The sequence below is a fragment of the Heterocephalus glaber genome, unplaced genomic scaffold, assembly GCF_053883595.1.
Source record: "Heterocephalus glaber isolate CG9 unplaced genomic scaffold, H.glaber_assembly_v1.0 deba00000818, whole genome shotgun sequence".
Taxonomy (NCBI): Eukaryota; Metazoa; Chordata; class Mammalia; order Rodentia; family Bathyergidae; genus Heterocephalus; species Heterocephalus glaber.
The window spans coordinates 4,422,650-4,443,203 of NW_028258164.1; the positions used below are offsets into that span (position 1 = coordinate 4,422,650).

General features: G+C 39.7%; 1 protein-coding gene across 1 annotated transcript in view; it reads left to right on the top strand.

The window, feature by feature from the left end:
- Positions 1–20,554, top strand: part of Impg1 (interphotoreceptor matrix proteoglycan 1) — a 146,020-nt gene that overhangs the window by 14,256 nt on the left and 111,210 nt on the right. Inside the window, exons 2-4 of the mRNA XM_087207761.1 lie at positions 9,268–9,501; positions 16,218–16,384; positions 16,622–16,650. Coding sequence (XP_087063887.1) covers positions 9,268–9,501; positions 16,218–16,384; positions 16,622–16,650 — 430 coding nt within the window. The remainder of the gene's footprint in view (positions 1–9,267; positions 9,502–16,217; positions 16,385–16,621; positions 16,651–20,554) is intronic.

Below are 20,554 nucleotides of genomic sequence, written 5' to 3' on the forward strand. Positions count from 1 at the left end.
AGCCTCTGAAGTCAGCTTCTTCCTGAAAAATAGTATTGTTTAAAATTGCTTTTAATAAGCTGTTGGTGAAAGACTGTGAATCCCTGCTGCTTGCCTTCCTCACCTTTCTCCCAATCAGCTTCACAGGCCTTGGGCTGAATCTGCCTCCTGCTCCTGGATCACCTGTAGCCTCTGCCACAGCCCCCTTGGTTTCCGCCCTGTATCCAGCTAGGCCATAAAGGTGGTCTGAAAATTCCATACTGTGAGTACTGTTGTAACTCACCATCCATGTAGCCACGGTGTGCTTGTAAAACTGCACTCTGGGTCTCTGAGCAGTGACCTGAGCACTTACTTCGACTCCACTTCCTGAAACCAGTGGAAACGGAACCAAAAAGGTCCTCATAGTGGGTTAAGAACTGGGAAGGAGAGGCAGCAAAAACTTCGTGGAGTTTAAGCTAACGTAGGGATGAGAGGAGCCATGGCGCAACAGAGCTGGCCCTGCAACTCTGAGGAGAAGACAGCTAGGTGACTGGGGTACTAAACAGTCTAGCTGGAAAGAGAGCTCCAGCGCCTCAGACTCAGCCCACGAAACAGGGCAGCCCTGACCCAGCCCTTAGTGCAGCTGCACCTTCACCACCCTTGTTCGCACCTCAGTTTCTCATCCTGCTTACTTCAGCTCCACCTCAGCATTACTCCAATTCCACTCACCACTTTTCCAAAGCAATACGTTCTGTGAAGAAGCAACACATGGACCGTGTGTCTTCTCACCACCCCAGCACAGTGCTGTCCACCCTAAGGGGAAACCCACCCCTAATTAGGGGTGGAGGCATGGCGGAGGCCACATTCCTGCAGCAGAAGCAGGTGCAGGCTTGGGGCTGGCAGCCAGAAGTAAGCTCAGCCACAAGGCTGTGCTAGGGAGAGACCCAGGCCTTAGATGGAGGCAGTCGGGTCCTGTCCCTTCTCACTACCCCAGAAAAAGCACTTCCGATGTGTTTCTCCCCCTTCCTGGGGCTCAGAGCACCTCTTCTCAGCATACTCTGCCCTCTCTTCCTGCCGAGGGGATGGGAGTCAGCATACAATCCTGTTCTAGGTACTGTTCAGGACACAGCCCTGCTGGACTCCTGTCACTTTACTCCCTGAAATTTTCCAGACCCAATTTACTACCAACTCCACCGGCTCAAAAGGTCACCCTTTCTAGGCACAAAAAGACAATCTCCTTTCTGATTTCTACCTCTCCCTTCAACTTCCATTCTGTTCTTGCCCTCTCATCAAGCGGTAGATGTCCTCAATAACTATGGCTTTGTCCCTCAGCAAATTAGCATCTCACCCACAGATTTGGTTCTTTCTTTTTTGCTAAGTGAATGCATTGAAAGAGAGGCTCTATGCATGCATGCATGTACAGACTAGAAAATTAAGACTTGTAACCTTTATTTCTTGGAATGGTTTACCAAGATCCCAACCTTTGTCTTTCTGACATAGCAAGTTAATGACTAAGCCTGGTTTTACTGTGAAGACAAAGCTAATGCAACCATTTAGTCCTTTTTTAAAAAAGGACTGCTGATTTTCATCTCATGGCATGGGCTAGGGGGTCTATTGTTGAACAGAAACCAATTTTGAAGGTAAGAGAAGCTGCAATGGTATATAATTTCCTAAAGCTTCAAACGGAAAAGATGTAGCATCTACTCCTTGCATCATTGATAATCTGCCTGCATCCTGACTATTGTGAACGTTTATTGACTTCATAATTCATTAAAGGAAATAACTGAAAATTTCCTTAATTTCTGTTGTCGTCTTTGCATCATTTATCCCAACATACTTTTATTTTCAGGCTATGGATTAGGGTTGGCACTATGTAAGTTTATTGGAAAGTGGGTGTAGGAGGACAGGTGGAAAAGCAACTTGTGCTCTCTCCACTTGGTCATCCAGGAAACAGAGTGCTTATTATGTATGCAATTTTCTGACATAGCACAGAACAAAGTGTTCAGAAAATCTGCATAATTTGTTGATGCATATTCAGCTATGTTAAGCACAGTGTATATTTAATTGCCTTTGCCCTTTGGAAAAAAATTTTCAGGTGTGTAATTAAGAATTCTTTAAAGTAGGGGGAGAGCCAGGTATAATGGATCACAAACACGCAGAGTATGTGTATGGAGGCCACAGCCTCCTCACGTTTTTAATAAGGTTAGAAAATGTTGTGCAAAATTAAATTATTATTTCTAAAAACTTTCACTCATTGATTTGGACTTGAAATGTTATCTCCTTTGTCTCTATGGAGTGCTAGTCTTCAAATAAATTTCGTTCTGTGGCAATTCCAGGAAGTTTTGCCTCTGCTTCCATCAGTTCATTCATTAAGACACTGAGGCTTTTCCCAGGGGAGATTTAATGGGTTTGCTAAGTGCTTCCATCAGGGAGGCCAGGCTCTCCAGCCCCTGTTGTCTGCTGTTGTCACTCTATGTGTGTAGGAAGCATATATTATAAGCCTGTGGCAACAGATGGCTAAAACATATTCCTCTAGAAGAAAGAGTTTGGTGAGGAGTTCAAACAAGCAATGAATGCAAACACTGAATTGAAACATTCTTTATCCTATGAAAAATTTAAATCTGGCCAGACACAGGAGTAACAGCTCTGAATTACTAGGCTTTTGCCCCTTAGTTTATTGTTTAAAGATTGTGATTGGATTGTTACTTTAATTTCCTTCTCTATATATTTCAAATTTTTCCAAACTTACCATAGCTACCCTGGTTTTTAGAATCTGTGTCAGTTCCAGGTGAGAGTGGCTAAAGAGAGAAGAAAAATACCCTCCATAGCTAAAGCCTTCAGTATGGGTCATTTTCCTTAGTTCCTGGACGTTTCCCTCCCTTAGACATGCTCTCGGCCTTCCTGCCCACCTCAATATTTACTGTCTGTCGGGCCTCTCATGAGACCCTCCCAGCTTGAGGGAGAATCCATCCTACAATGCTAAATCTCAGCCATTCCTTAAGTTCTCTATTCTCTATGAAATCTCCACCCTCACTGCCGCCCCCATTCGCAATTGTCCATATTCAAACTCACAGATGTAATCACTGGCATTATACAATACTCAGTTTCAGTAAGTTTAGTCTTCTTTGCTCATAGTTTTGTTTTCCATGGTCTCTGTTATGTAGAGTCATCCACAGTTCAAAAATATTAAATGAAAATTACAGAAATAAGCATAAGTTTTAAATGTGCATGATTCTGAGTAGCATGTATGATAGTAGTGTAAGATTCTCCTGCTCCACTTTCCTTGGACCTCAGTCTGCCGTTATCCAGACATCTACACCGCATTCCTGCCCTCCCACTCATCATGTAGGAGCCGTCCTGAATGTTAGATCAACTATCACAGTTTTGTAGTGCTTATGTTAAAGTAACCTTGATTTTATTTCATAATGGTCCCAAGTGCCAGAGTAGTGATATGCCAAAGAGAAGGCATAAAGTACTTCCACTTACAAAGTAAAAGTTCTCCACTTAAGAAAGGAAAAAGATACTGTATGTTGAGGTCGCTATGATCTACAATAACCATCTTCTAGCCCTGAAATTACGAAGAAAAAGTCATGCTGGTTTTCCTGTCACACCTCACACTGCAGCAGTTCCAGACACAGGGTATCCATGCTTAGTTAAGAGGAAAAAGGTGTCAAATTTGTGTATGTACACATGTGTATGAGGGTGCCATACTCGTGCGCCATACTTTTGAGTTCTGAAAAGGAAGTTAAAAGCAGATCTTTCAGAGAGTTTTGCTGTAAGTGAGAATAGAAAATTGATTCAGTAGCTGGAGGAAGTGTGGAAGCAAGATTGTTTCTTTGTTTGTTTCTGTCAGAAGAAAAAGTAATGGCGTGTCTGTGTACATACAGGAATAATGCAGTAGAAGGACGAAAAGTAATGCCATAAGAAAGTGAGAGGAGAGTTTCTGATAGAAAGTGCTTGAGAGGTGAGAAAGGATGGACTCCAGCTCAAATGTGAAATCAAGTCATTACCTGAGTGGAAACCCCAGCAAGGAGGTACAGGACTTCTGAGGAAAGTTGTGTGTAGCTCTCCAGAGGAGTGGGAACTGAGCAGTGCAAACGCTGTGAACAGTGGAACTTTATAAGGATGGCAAAGGTAAAGCAAGTCTTAGTGCTTAACTCCAGTCACACACATCTGCAAGGATGGAGGGGAAGGCAGGCAGGGGGTAGGATTTAACTGTGCATGTGGTTTGGCCAATAACTAGGGGCCACGTGACTTGAGGACTTGTCATCTTAAGGGCCAGACAATTCTGACATTCTCCCCCACTGATACCTACAGTTTGAATGGATTCCATTATTTATCTTTTCATTGGTATACCTGAAGTATATGGGAATGTCGATTTTAGTAAAATATACTTCATATATAAGACATTTCCTTTTTGTTCTTTCAGTGTTCACACAAGAGAAATTTTTATTTGTCTCTTATTTGGGGTATTATCTTTAAAAATACAGCATGTACCAAGCTTCAGAGGGGCCGAAATTGAAAAAAGGACTTTGTAATACTGTACATGGGTAAGACATACGAAGCTATTTTTCATGGTCTAATGGTTTTAAAACAAGTCGAAATCATACATATACTACAAAAGCCCCGTTAACATTTCTCTAGGCATTTTTCATTTATTCTTTTGATTAATATATATCATATATGTATATATCATGTAATATATGTTGATTAATACACATATTTATCATGTACAAAACACTGTACATGCTAAACAAGAATCAAGATGAACTAGGGAGAGGAGGCTGGAGCTACAACATAGACCCCAAGATATTCGAAGTCTAAAGGGAGCGACTCACATATCTATAACAAATTATTATGCAAAGCAAGAGAAAGTGAGCTCTGCAACATCAGTGCCATGACACTGGTTCATCTAATTTACTGGCATTAACTAATCTACTGGTATTTACTAATCTACTGCAAAAGGCCCGAGACACAGTAGGTGCTTAGTGACTCAGTAAGTGGCATAGAGACAGGAGACACAGTAGGACATGAAGAAGCGAAGAGAGAATCCTGAATGTGGACGGAGGAGCCATAGGAAAGGTCAGGTCCCAAGGGACAGGCAGCAACAGGAAGCGGGTACCTGGCTTCTCAAGTGCACAGGTTCTTACTGAGCACTTACACCGTGCACAGCACTGGTTTTCGGCTGCTCATGAGACAGTTCATTTAATGTCACAGAAACGCTATAAAGGAGGGAGTCACTGTCCCCATTTCACAGATAAAGTAAACACAGGATGTAGCTGGCCATGAAGTAGACCCGGGTTAAGCAGTAAGTAGGTGGAAGAGTCAGTGTCCTGTGAGCCATTGGTACCATTAAAATATCTTAAATAGTTGAGTGATACTTGATTTGTGTTGCTGCTACCTTTTTCTTTGAGAAATAATGAATAAAGTTAAATTCAGAAAGTAAACACTATGAATATTATAGCTGCTCCTTATCTGCATCTAGAAGTTTTGAATATTCTAATGTATTAATTTTATTTTTGTCTTTTCTTTATTCAATGATGAGACCATTTCCCAAAATTATTGACTTAAGGCTTGTTTTCCTGGCATTTACAATTGTATATTGTTTCCAAATGCATACTATATTTCATTTTTCTAATGTTCTTTTACTCTAGGAAAAGTGGTTTGGAAGTTTGTTTTCTCTTGAAATCACTTTGTTCTTCTCCTCTCTTATAACTTTGCACTTCCTTCAGCGATAGTTATGGTTGGCAGCCAAGTCACTATCATGCAGGTTAGACTCATGTTTTGTCTTCCTCGTGGAGAAATATTTACTGCCTCAAAATATTTCCCAGTCTTCTAATAAATATACCCTATTTTCATGGCAGACTTTCCAACTATCAATTCATTCTCAAGGTCCAAAAGGGTAGGGGTGGTGGGAGGAGAAGGGGAAAGGAAAGAAGCGAAATGAAAAATTATGAAAAAAGAAAAAAATAGAAACAAAGTCTTTGTAAATAGACAAGGCTGGAGGGGATGAAGGGCACACAGGTAATGGGGAAAAAATAAGAACCAAGAAAAAAAAAAAAAAAGAACCAAAATACATCATGTACAGGATGTACAGGTACAATCACCCAAGGATAAATGTAAATGTATTGTATACCTAAAATGTACCAATAAAAGAATTTAAGGAAAAAACATGTACCTACTTTTTCCAAATACTTACATAACTCAAAACTACCAAACTCATGAAAATGCACTCAAAGAATATAAATTCAGTTCAACACCAACATTCCCATATATGTAGCATTGAAGAATAGCATCTAATCTGATCTCATTGCTTTAACTAAGAGCATCTTCTTTAGCTCCTGCAAATGTCATTTCTTCTTACCTCATTGAAATCTGTAACATTATCTGTTTCAATTCCTCTCTCTTTTTTTGTTTTTTGTTTTGTTTGTTTTATTTGAAATCCTTGAGAAAGATACAATTGACTGTCAGCGTGGCCTGCCCTCTACTCTCCCTGGACTGAGGTAACCGTGGGTCCCTGATCTCAGAGGCCTTGCCTTCCTCTTCTCTAACAATGACTTGAAACAGGGCGCAGATGAGAGATTCTGATCCCACGCCCAAGCTAGTCTGTCACCATAGGGAATCCCCTGTGGTGGGCTTTCAGTAGCAGAGGTATGTAGTGCTCATGTGATACAAGAAGCCAAAGAACGGTGCAGAATGCTTAGGCGACAGTAGAGAACTACCTAGAATAGCGAAAATACGAGCAACTGTTTATGTAAGTGTCTCTACCTTAGCCTTCACTATATTGGTATGGGAGGAATAATGTGTGGAAGTTACTAGAAGGTAATTTTCAGCTCAAAGGAAAGAATTGTCTAAGCAGAGATTTAAAAAAAAAAAATGAAACGGTGGGCTCCCTAGAGGTGAGAAGCAGCCCTTTGGAGAGTATTTGTCGTCCATGTCCTCTAAGAGCGAGATACTTAGGACGAGATGGTCTTATAATTCATTTTCCAAACAGACACTCAATTAAGAGTGAAAGAGTGGTAGCCATGGACCTGGAGATTGAGGAAAATTGATTCACGTGTGACCAGAATTCCTACTGCCAGGACGTGGTGCCATGCAGGGGCTGAGGAGAGCCTGGCTCAAGCAGGGGGAAGGGGACAGGTGAGGGTTTGTTTGCATGTTGGGAAACAGGGCAGATCTGTGACCTTCTCACCCCCTTGTGAACCCACCCTGACAGGACGAAATCTAAAGACCTATGACAAACAAGATCTGTAGGAACAAGCCTGATAGGAGCCAATGTATAAGTCCAGAAGGACCCACCTGGGGGAAACTCCGAGACAGAGACAGGGCCCCTAGAGCCAGGGGGAGAGAAATACTCTCTCCAAGCCGAGAGTTCCATGGAGCGTAACATAAACCAGTAAACGTAGGACCAAACCCAAGGGACTGGAAGTGGAGGGTGACAAGGGGAGAGCAGGGTCAGTGGGACAGCAGAGCTGCCCCACACCGGGGACACCCTGAGGAGGATGGAGAGTGCTGGGGAACGTGTGCCACACCAGGTAGGCCTAGATTTATCTGATGCACACATCTTCCATCCTAAATGGCAATCAAAATATAATCCCAAAAAGCTAACTTTTGCTATTACAGTATGATTGTACTTACACTTAAAGTGTTCAAAAGTTATTAAGTTGTGAGCAAAATTCACATTCACCCCCTGCAGTGGGCCCTAAGAGGATGTTCCCAGATGCTGTCCCTTTTACACATGCCCCAGGGGTAGAGGGGTCCCTTTTGCTTTACCCTGACTCTACCTCCAACACAAGAATGAGCCAGTCCAGGTGACCTCAGTCCCTGTCCTGGGGTAATGGCTTCCTTGCTGTATAAACCAGTTTGAGATGGCCTATTTGACTCCAGCATCCTCATAGAGCCATGAAACACTGGTTGGCAACTTGTCTGTATATTGAAATCACCTGAGGCTCTCACCGAGTGCTGATGCCTGCGCTCTGCCCAGGGACTGCGATTTATTGGTGTGGTATATGGTTGGGTGAGCCAATTAATCTCTCAGCATCCTTCCCTCCTGGAGAGTCTTTCCCAAGAATTCTCCACCTCCCATTCCGGTGGATACTGGAATCTGCTCTAAGTGACAGAGAACACTGCTCCCACCAAGACTCTGCCCACCCTTTCCCCTCGTGAAGGAACATGTGCACTCTGTGACAGGATTTCAATTGCTCTGCCACTGACTAGCTTGGATTTCTGCTTGATTGTCTTATCCGTGCCACATTTCAGAAGACGTGAGTTTAAGACCTTTCCTTGGCACAACAGGAATCTCTATAACTGCACACTTGCAGTCTCAGGGGCCACAGAGCGGCCACCTCACAGTGAATGACCACTATTCCCCAGCAGTTCCTTCTCATCTGACAGAATGGGTAAAAGGAAAAAGACGAAGTGTGAAAGATTGAAGGCTCGACCCCCTATTAGCACGTTCTGTTACGTGTAAGCCTCAGCACCCCATGGCATGGTAAACTGAGAAAAATAATGGAGCATGTATGCTGTGGTGAGAATGATGCAAAATAAAATGTATGAAAATTTTCAAAATAAAAAGTGTTCAGGGAATTAAGCTATTATTAGGAGAGGCCCAGGTTAAAAATGAAATCTGATCCCTACACTAGCAGACACAGCTGTGTGACAGGGTGAGACTGACAGGCAAGGACATTCTGCAGCAGACTCCTCCCTCCCCTTTTCCTTCCTCCCAGCACCTTTCATAAAATCACAAGTTTGCTCTGTAAATACAGCTCCGAGACTCAGCTTTGCTACGACTCACTTTCAGTCAGATCGCTGCTCTCTGAGCCCTGTCACATAGAAATCTGAGGGTTGCCACTAATCGCAGGCAAGTTATTTTGTTGTATTTTTCTTTCTCCTAGGGTTTCAGAAGCACTCTGCTTCCCCATCAAAAGTATACCTCTGAGTACAGTGATGCTCTATCATTCCCAACTTGAATTATAATGTCTATCAAGAGGAGACTCTCTTGGGAGGTGTGAGTGCTAAGTGGAGAGTGATTCTCAGAGAGATGTGTGGAAAATGGTTTCAATATTTGTCAGTTCCTAAAGGCAAGATGATTTGAGATGTTGGGCATTTTAAAAATATACTTGATCAGATCATTATCCTATTCTCTTATTTCTAAAAGTATCTTGTCTTTGGAATATTACAGTTGGCAGTTGCACCAGTTTCATAAACCAGAGGATTGTAATGTTTAGTTTATTTCATTCATTTAACCATATATAACACATGTATCACATAAATGTATATATTCACAGGAAATCAATCTTTCTTTTACAGATACTTCCATTAAAATAAACCATTTGGAAACCGAAGACATAGACAATGTCCCAAGAATCGAAACAACTGAAAGTACTGCAAAAATGCAGAAAGTGTCAACCATGAGACGAATATTCGATTTGGCAAAACTTCGAACAAAAAGATCAGTACTTTTCCCAGCCGGGGTTAATGTCTGTCCACAGGAGTCCATGAAACAGATTTTAGCCAGTCTTCAAGCTTATTATAGATTGAGAGGTAAGCACAGAGATGAAACCTGTTTAGCCCTTCATTATCTTCACCCCTTCTCTTGGATTCATTCATAGGTAGTCCTCAGCCCCAAATTCCAAGGGTCTCTCAGCTACAAAAGTTATAAAAATCAGCACAAATACAACATTCACAATTATGCTACAGATCAGCTTGTGCCACTTAAAATAATGAAGTATAGCCAAAAACTACAGTGTCTGTAATTTTCTTTAAATGTATTTACTGCAGAAAAAGACACATTGCCATTAATCACCCTCAGAAAATTCCCCCTCACTTCAAACACGCTTATCCCATCACTCTTGCCACTTTCTGAAGCAACTCCTGGAAGTCCTCTTTCATGAGTGCCTTTAGTTGCACTGTTGTAGCCGCCTTGATGTCCTAAATCGATTCAAAACATTTACCTTTCATAGTCATTTTGACTTTGGGGAAGAATCAGAAGTTACATGTTGCCATATTCAGTGAATAAGGTGGATGAGGACACATTGTAATGCTTTTGTGAGCCTGCCTTTCTGTTGGATGGCACTTGGCATCAGCATTCACTGTATTTTTTTATCACATCTAATAAAGACATTCATCAGACCAGATTTCCAGAATTGTTTCAGAAAGTGGCAAGAATGATGGGATAAATATGTTCAAAGTGAAGGGGACTATCTTAAGCAAAATTAATGGTAACATATCTTTTACTGTGATTAATTTTTTAAAATTAAATATTCACTGTATATTTTGATCACTCCTTGTACTGTGGAACACCAAACCATTAGAGCATCTGACAAGTCACCAGAAAGCCTTGAAACGTGAGTTTTACTTCTTTGTTTTGTTTTTTACAAAGCCCAATATGGAATTTTAATGGTGTTCTTGTGAAATAAAAAATGCAAGATTATCGCAACATCAGGAATCTGAGCAAGTTGATTTATAACTCAAGATTTCATTTTTCAAAAGCAACTTTACAATCTAGATTTTCTCTCTCTTTCTTCTTAATAATTTTAAGTCATTTACTGCAGATTCAGAAGAAGCTTCTGAAGTTTGGGGACTTGGTAGCAGGTTGGATTGCCAAAGAGCCACAAAGTAAGGTGGCTGCCAAGATAGAATGCAGGGATATTACTGTGATTTCCAGCAGAGGCAAAATGCAAATTGTATCCCCAAGACAAAGTAACAGGATTCTCACAACATTCCCAGAAATCAATAAAGAATTAAATCACACCACAGCCATCAGTGGCTTTCCTTTGCATTTATTTAGCATGGATGAAAAAATTCCCATGGCTCCCTCTTTGAAAGAAAAAATAACCTTTGTACCTCTGTTAAATTTTCCAGGTAGCTCCAAGTGATGCAAAGTATCTTGTCTCTCTGAATCCTAAGTTCAATCCATCTTACCTGTGAAAGTTGCAGAGGTTTACTGATTTCCGCCTGATCAGACTACCTGTTCCAAAATGTGGAGCCTCCTTGCTCTACTTAAAGTCCGCTGACTAGAGCAAGCTAGTCCAACCTTCACCTGTGCAATGTTGCGCATTCTGACAACTGAGAACCAAGGCACTTTGTGATACTGACATCCAGGAAAATTCTTGGCTGTCTACACCTTTAAGATGTCTACTGGGTTAAATTAATCTGAGGAGTGCTTACTGGGTTTTGAAGACATTATTAACTCATCATTTCAAAAATATCAAGCTTTATTTTCCTCATGTGTGTCATTTTATGTGAAAGTAAAAAAAAATGTTTTCTGATAGAAGTTGCACCCATAGAAAAATGAAAAGTATTAAATCAGTCAAAAGAACTCTAGTTGTAGAAAAGAAATGCTCTGTACTGATATCCTGAGGTCTTAGCATAGCATCTCCACAAAGCATGTTCTCAGTAAATGCCGGTTGATGGACACAAAAGGCAAAGAGCCCATTCATTGGGAAGGCAAAGAAAAGACAGTGGTGTGTAAATTATTTACTTGAGTATGTCTACAGATTGATCGGATAATGACACAGGTACATTCTATATTGTTTGTTCATAGATAAATCTATGAACATACAAACAGATACAGTATTTGTATCACCTTGAAACAAACACTGCTGCTAACCATTTTCATGCAGCTTCTAATTCTTTTACAACATCCACAAACAGAATTTGCTGCAGGTATTTGTAGTAGGGACTACTGCTACAACCAAGTTTTTAGCCTTGCATTTTTATTCTTAGCTCTTTATTCTTGATTAGGTTTGCCTCTTTCATTCTCCTTTCTCTGAAGGAAACAAACCATTGTTTTTCTCCCTGAAGCAATGACAGTCCATTATCTTTATGGCTGCCACTGGGTGGTTCAAAATTTTACTATTCATCAGTGTGGATTTCTTAAGTCTAACAAACTGCTTCACAAAGGAACAAGAAAAAGACCCAGTTGCAAAGCATATGCCTTTGATGGAGTTACCCACTTACCATTCTCGTCACTGTCTTTACAAAAGTATTTGTTGACATCTTTCAAACTCAGGAAAGAAAGCTCCAATATTCCGAAATCAAATGGAATATTGAACTATTTCTTTTCCCAATGCTTAAAGCAACGCAAGTGAAAATGTTCTGATCTTTGCAGTAGACTCATAAACACGCTCATTTAAAAGCACAAATGCAAACAAAGCAAATTTGTTTCCAAAGTCTCCAGGCTGAACTGTGTCCTCCTCCCAACCAAGCTTCCTACTTTTTGCATGGTTCCCCTCAGATTCTCACCTCATTTCATTCCATGACCCACCCTATCTTTCCTTTCCCCTTTCCCCCAATCACAACATCAAAAATATCAAGCCTTGTACTCCTCATGAAAGACCAAAAGCTAGGTTTTTCTCAGTGATGTGTGATCTAGAGCAGATTAAAAATGGATAGGGCTCTAATTCTTGCTGATCCAAGTGCTAACCACAGCTCAGCAGCAGCTTGGAGCTCATTAGACGTTCAGACTGTCATATCCCACCCCAGACCTACTGTAGAATCTGAATTTTAACACCAGCAACAGGTAATTTTTTGTGCCTTAAGGTTCTAGAAGCACTGATCTAGACAACATCTAATCAACTGAGATCTGCAGACATAAAGTGAAGTGCTCAGGGGCATAGTTGGTAGCAGAGCTGGGGCAGGACTAGATTCCCATCCCAGGGTATCTCTCTGTCCAATGTGTGCCAGCCGTATTCTGGGCTTTTCCATACCTCTGGTCCCAGTTAATACTTCCCAGTTGTGAACAGTAACCATCTACAGGCCCACACCTCCGTTATGGACATCCATGCTGGCCTCTAAGCCAAGTGCTCTTGCTTCCTATGTGATCAAGGAGCACAGAGATTGGCTCTGTGCTCAGATTCAGGTGCTGGGCAAGATAGGGGAGCCACAGTGCTGATTTCCCTAGAATCCCTGGGCTAAGCCCTCCCAGTGGGCCAGAAGAGGATGGGACTGAACAGGTAAATTGACGGGTCAGAGTAACCCAGCTTTGAGTTTTCCAGCCACTCCCAGCACTGTGATGCCTTCAACTTTAGAAGGTTTTGTTTTGTTTTGTTTTGCTTTGCTTTGCTTTGCTTTGCTTCTTGATGCTCTTTCAATAAAAATGGGGGATTCTCATGGCTGCTGTTCCCAATCACAAAATAATTCTGCACCACCTAGCTTGTGGGAATCTCCAAGAAGGCCAGAAATAATAACATCAAATAATACACACACACCACACACACGCACACCCACACCTCAGAAAAGAAGCTAAAGAGAATCCACTGGTTCATTTTTTTTTTTTGTACCAGGGATCAAACTCAAGGCAGGTAGCATAACCACTGAGCTAAATCCCCGGCTCCTGGTTCATCCTTAACACATGGTCCCTAGAAACTGCACAGTCCCAGGGACACAGTCCTTCAAGAAGCTTCCTTGTGCTTCCAGGGGAAGTTCTCCCAGGGCCTTTCTTTAAAGCAAGTATTGATGGGAGCTGAACAAGTTCTGGGTCCTGCAGTGGGAGAAAGGGCATCAGGAAAAGAAGCAGAACAAGGAAGACACAGGCACCAAAAATAAGCACCTCCTCCTTCACAGTGCAGGCTCAGTCTCTCCAACCATATGACAGGATGAAGCCTGCAAAAGTCCCCACATAACTATTGATGTGTCCTCAGCCTATAATGCTCTGAGGGGAGCAGGAAGATGAACTTGCAAGATTGAGTTTGGGCTCAACTGGGAACAACTAGGCTCAAACAAAATTAGCTCAAACTTAAATTGGACTGAAATAAAAGAAAGACTTAATCTGAGTCCAAAAGCAAGAGGCCCAAGCTTGTGATGAATTGGTATAGAGATGAGATTGTCATATTCTGTTTTCCCAAATGTTCACATATTATCTGTGAAAGTCACCAAAACTACACCCTCAAAGTCCATACTAATTTGCTTTACTGTTGTATTTCTGGCACTTGGATGGGTTTTGAATTAAACTATCGAAAAAAGATGGAAGGTTAAGACCATCCCCAAACATGGTTTGAATTACATCAGTTACAAGGTAGCAAAGGGCAGTTGATTTGGGCAGACTGGACACACAACTCAGGATTTAGATAGGTTTGAAAACATACAAATGTTGCTTCCTTTCCCATGGCATGTAAACCTTCGACAAGAAATCCAACTCTGGAGACTGCTTGATGGTTGGTATCAGCAAAGGCTCTGAAAGTGATACTTGATCCCTGCCTAGCAGGAGAGGGCTGGGTTTTCCAGAGTGAAGTTATTCCCTTGCTTCCCATGTGGGTTGACTCTGATATTTGCCCAAATAGAGGCAGCAAGGTGACACATTCAGAGTGGTGGGGCTACACCTGATCCTGTTTGGTGAGTTACCAATTAAAAGATCAGTTACCTCAAAGGTTCTGGTCAGGTTGCTGCTGTTAAAGGACTTGTGCTTCTGTTGATCTGGAATTGTTTGCCTGTGAAAATGGAAATCTTAGAGAAATCCAGACAGAATAAGTGGTGTGAGGGTAAAGCATAGAAGTAAGAGTCTCCAAACTGGTCTTGCCTCTCCTCGTTCCTCCTACCCCTGTCTCCGCATGGCAGTATCAAGGGATTCCTTAGAAAGTCAGGTGATACCAGCCTTTGCCTACAGCTTCCAGTTGCTTTCCATCCCTCCAGAAGTAAAAATCAACATATTACAACTGTTTATATGGAAGTCTTCTTCTATTTTGTGGCTCACTTAAACCCGTAAAATGACTTTTAAGCTATGTCCCCTCTTGCACACTTTGCAGTTGACATCTAAACTTTTTCATTCTAAGTGTAAATAATAGAAGGGATATAAAGTTTAGGGAGTTGTAAATGTTGATAAATTGAATAAAACAAGAATTGAATCATTCTCGTATGTCCAGTGAAATCCACATTGCCATTGAATATTCTTATTGAGCCATCAAATTATTCTATCAAATGTATTACCAAACTCTCCTTAAGAGACGGAGATGTCCCATGCCTCCTTTTTCTGCACACGGCCACATTTCCATTCCATTTCCCTTCAGTCCTCTTTCAATATAGTTTATGTTTATGCTTTAAAATCTGTTACTGATTACTCCAAAATACTTCTCTGTAACAAAAATTTGTATATACATTGAAATGATATTTTAATTTCCCATGATTATAGGCTTTATGTGTAAAAAGAAATTTCTTCTGAATTTAAGTGCATTTATAATAATTTTGAATATATAACTGATTAAAATAACTATATAAGTTTGAGAATTTCCTTATGTTTTTACTGATGGACAATATAAGGTGAAGTGGTTTTTATAGGTACTCTTATTTATAAAGACAAAATGGGATATGCAAAATTAAAAACAGGACTTTGGAAGGAACCATTGTAAACAAAGTGTAACTTCCTCAGCTTCTGCCTCTGGATCAATGAGGATGCTTTGATTTTCCTCCCCTATCAGCTTATATACCACTAGTCATTATTTCTATTGTGCATTACTAAGATGAGATAGAATTTAGCATCAATTATATCCTTATTCTTTGACTTAATTTCACTTACATGCCAAGAAAACTTGTTTACATCAATAAGTGAATGGGAACAAAATTTTGTTGTAATAATGTCCTCATTCTTTAAATTCCTTTGGCATTGTATGTCAACAACAACATCATAATCTGTCACTGTTTTGATGCCCAATTGTCAACTCCACCTAATTTGTTGAAAGCAAAGAATCAGAAATCACTTGAGCAGCCAAAGGTTGTGTTATTCTGCAACGAAGTTCACTCTTTCTCAATGTCAGTACTGTTATTTAAAATTGTTCCTTGAGGGTCTGGGATTTAGCTCAGTGGTTCTGGCACCTGCCTCGAAAGCTGAAGGACTGGAGTTTGATCCCCAGTACCAAAAATAAATAAATAAATAAAATCCTTCCTTGAATGACAACCTAGGGATGCTAGGCTACAGTAAGATTAGGGATGGGTGAATGGGGGTCACACTGATATCCTCGCTCTTTTAACTTTGGGATTTGTTTTCCCAAACTGCACAAAAGTCACCTTTATAGCGAGATCTGCCTCAGCAGCCCTGTTTTACCCTACAGTCTTACACATGAATATACATAGCCCATATCCATACCTTCTTTTCTTTTCTTCATAGCACAAAGTAGGCACTCAACAAATTAGTTTCCATGGGCTGTAAATTATGCGTCAATGTACAGCAGGAAAGAACTGTCTGTATTAGGAGAGCATGCTTTGGGGGTAGGGTTTTTCCTATGGTGAGGCCGACTCCCACCCATCCCAATGGCTCTGTATTGCAGTGTGCCAGGAAGCAGTATGGGAAGCATACCGGATCTTTCTGGATCGCATCCCTGACACAGGGGAATACCAGGACTGGGTCAGCACCTGCCAGCAGGAGACCTTCCGCCTCTTTGACATTGGGAGAAACTTCAGCAGCTCACGGGAGCACCTGGATCTTCTTCAACAGGTGAGCCTAAACACTGTGGGGCTGTGGAACAGACCCCCTGGTAACTGGTTTCCACAGTAGAAGGGTCTGTTGAAGACATGTTTCAGCATATCTGATAAGACCAGTGGGAATTTTATTCCTGCAAAATAATATTGTACAGGCAGGTGGAGATGTAGTTGAAGGGAGAAAGGAATGAAAATAGACTAGCTCTTCAGTTGGCATTATCTCCTGGTAAAATTAGTTTTTATCTTTTTGCAGAGAATAAAACAGAGAAGCTTCCCTGAGAAGTAAGTACCCAAAATAGAGTGCTGCGTGCTCTTGACTTTCAAAAGATCATATAATGGAGTGAGACTAAGCTATTATACTTTTATGATTTTATGTCAGCCACCAAGATCTGTGTAGGTTCTTCTGACAATTTATCCACATATTTTACTGAAGATAAATGACCATATAAAAGAAAAATGGTTAGACCTCATGGACTGAGAAAGACATTTGCAGTTTTTACAAAAAAAAAAAAGAAATTCATCACTATGATAGTGTGTAGTTGGTATTTTCACTTATAAGATAAAGAGCAATTAGAACAGTTTAGGTTTTAGAATTTATGGTAAACTATTGGTTACACTGGGAAAATATTTAATACAATCAGAAAGCAATCTGAATTTTGAATTCTCATTTGGTATTCTGTAAAGTGTTAGTATTTCTCAAAGTAAATTACTGAAGCACTGAGCTATATCCTCAAATAGAATTGAATATAAAATAAGAAAATTAAAATTAAAAAAGAAAGAAAAATTTTTAAAAATTAGTTAAGGGAGGAAGATATTGTTGCTAAACTGTAAACTCACAAATTATATACATTTTATAGAACTTAGAAATCTGAAGGTAATATTACTAAGACACAAAACTTGGCCATATGAATTACTGGAAATTCCTTATAATGCCTTTCACATTTGTTATTTTATTTTTGTTCTCTTTGCCACCAACCTGTTCTAGGACCTTATTAACTTAGTCCATGAAAAATGCCAAGTCTGATTTCCCTAATGGATGTCTCTGCCAGTAACTTCTTTTGCTTGTGTAACAGCTGCTAAATTAATACATCTGGGATATTCCTTTTGTTCCATTGAGCCCATCCAAAAGCATTCAAAAGATTTCCATATCTTCCCTCTGCTCTTCTGAACATCTCTCTGCCCATCTCTCTACTCACATCTGTACACAAGAGGCTGAATAGAATGAACTGCAGCATGGTCATCCCCCCTGCTCTGGCACAAAGCTATGGAACAAAGTTTTTCAAGTCCTGAAAGAAAATAATTGTCAACCCATGAGAGGATAAACTAAAGAATTCATGACCACCAAGCCAGTATAGCAGTAAATACTTACGGCAATCCTAAACAGACACAATGAGGACAACAATATGAGGCCATATGAAAGAGTAAAATCTCAGTAGCAGAGTAAATGAATAGAAACAGAAACGAATGAAACCCCGTAAAAACAGAAAAATGACAGGAATTCATGCATACCTTTCAATAACATTTAATGTAAATAATCGTAGCTCTTTATTTGAAAGAAACAGACCAGCGGATTAGATCAAAACACAAGACCAATCTACATGTTGCATCCAAGAGACACACCTCACCTGCACAGACATACATAGACTGAGAAGCTGGGGATATGGCTCAGTGGCACTGTGCCTACCTGGCAAGTGCAAGGTCCTGAGTTCAATTCCCAGAATAAAAAAAAAAAAAAGAAAAAGACATACATAGGCCAAAAGTAAAAGGATAGAAAATGTTATTCCAAGCAGCTGGAGCCAGAAAGTAAGCAGGAATACTATTCTAACAAAATTGACTTCAAACCAAAACTGTTCAGAAGAGACAAAAATGTCACTACATATTGGTAAAGGGAATGATTCACCAAGAAGAGATGATAGTAAATATATAAGCACCAAAATGTCAGTGTACAGTTTCATAAAACAAACACTACTAGACATACAGGGACATACAAAAATATAATCATAGTGGGGGACTTGAATTCCCCAGTATCACAAATAGACAGTTAACCAAACAAAAAATAAACAAAGAAAAATAAGAAATACAGTGGTATCTTGGTTCACAAACTTAACTTGTTCCATGATTCTGGAAAAGATCCTCATGTTTGTGCTCATTACCCAGGGCAGAATTCACAAACAAAAACAGAATTTTGCCAAATGCTTCTGTTTGAAAATCAAATTGTTCACAAACAAAAGCATTTGTGAACTGAGATACCACTGTACATATTCTCATCAGCAACCCACAGAACTTTCTCCAAAACGGACCATATCTTAGGCCATAAAGTAAGCCTTAATAAATACAAAGAACTGAAATAATCTCATGTGTCCTATCAGATCACAATGGAATGAAATTGGAAATCACCATCAAAAGAAATCATAGAAACTCCACAAATGCATGAAAATTGAATAATATACTCCTGAATAATCAATTGATCATAGAAGAAATTAGAGGAGAAATTTTTTAAATCCTAAAATAAAATGGTAGTGGAAACACAACATTTCAGAATCTGTGGGACAAAATAAAAGCAATTCTAAGATTGAAGTTTATAGCTATGAGTGCCTTCATTAGAAAAATAGAGTGATCCCAAAGAAGTGATCTCATGATATGTCTTATGTTCCTACAAAAACAAGAACAAACCAAACCTAAATCCAGAAAGAGAAAACAAATGAAGATCAGAGCAGAAATTTAAAAATTTAGAATACAGAATAATACAAAGATCAATAATTCAAAGAGTTGGTTCTTTGAAAAGATAAACAGGATTAATGCAGTCTTAGCCAAATTTAAGAAAAGAAGACTTACATTAATAAAATTACATACAAAAAAAACAAAATTAGTACAGACACGACTGGAATCCAGAAGACTAATTAGAAACTACTTTGAAAACTTGTATTTTTGATAAATTGGAGAATTCAAAAGATTAATTCCTAGAAACATGGGATTCATCAAAATTAAGCCAAGAAGAATTTTTTTAAAAGACCAAAATTGACACAATAATAAAAACTCCACCAAGAAAAATCCAGGACTTGATGGACTTACTGCTGAATTTTACCAGACCTATAGAGAAGAACTAATACCAATGCTTCTGAAAACTTTCCATGTAGTTGTAAGGAAAGGAAAGATTCCAAATTTATTCTGCGAAGCTACCATTACCCTAATACCAAAACCAGACAAGAAATCAATGAAAAACCAAAAACCTAAAGATAAACATCATTAATTAACATACATGCAAAAATTCTCAATAAGATACTGGCAAAAATAAATCAATAACACATTGAAAAGATCACTCACTATGACCGAGTTGGGATCATCCCAAGGATGCAAGGAAAGTTCAACATACATGAATCATAAGTATAATACAGCACATAAATAAAAATCAAGGATTAAAAAAACACACGATCATCTCAATACATGCAAAAAAAGCCTTCAACAAAATCCAACACCCCTTCGTGATTAAAAAGAAAAAAAACACTTCTGGGACACCATACCACCATCACCACCCCCACAGGGCCAAGGAGCAGAGCTGCCCCAAGCACCAAAGAGGTGAGCCTTCCAGGCAGCATACTAGGCACAGAGGAAATTAAAGAAGAAATCAAGCAGTTCCTTCAATTAAATGACAAAGACAAAACAACATATCGGAATCTATGGGACACAATGAAAGCAGTCTTACCAGGAAAATTCATAGCTGTGAATACTCACATTAGGAAAATAAAGCGAGCCCAATTAAACAACCTGATGCTGAACCTCAAGCTTCTAGAAAAAGAAGAGAAGGACAAACCCAAAGCCCATACAAGGGAGGAAATTATAAAGATTAGAGCAAAAATCAATGCAATGGAGACTAAGAGAATGATACAAAAAATCAATGAAGCCAAGAATTGATACTTCCAAAGAATCAACAAAATTGATAAACCCTTAGCCAACATTATGAGAAAAAGGAAAGAAAAGGCCAAAATACATGCAGTTAGGAATGAAAAGGATGAAATTACAATGGACCCAACAGAAATCCAGAGGATCATCAATACCTGCTTGGAGAAACTATATGCCAATAAGATGGAAAACACAGACGTAATGGACAGATTTCTCAATATGTGTGAATTACCAAAGTTGAACGAAGAAAACCTAAAAATTCTAAATGACCCAATATCAATCAATG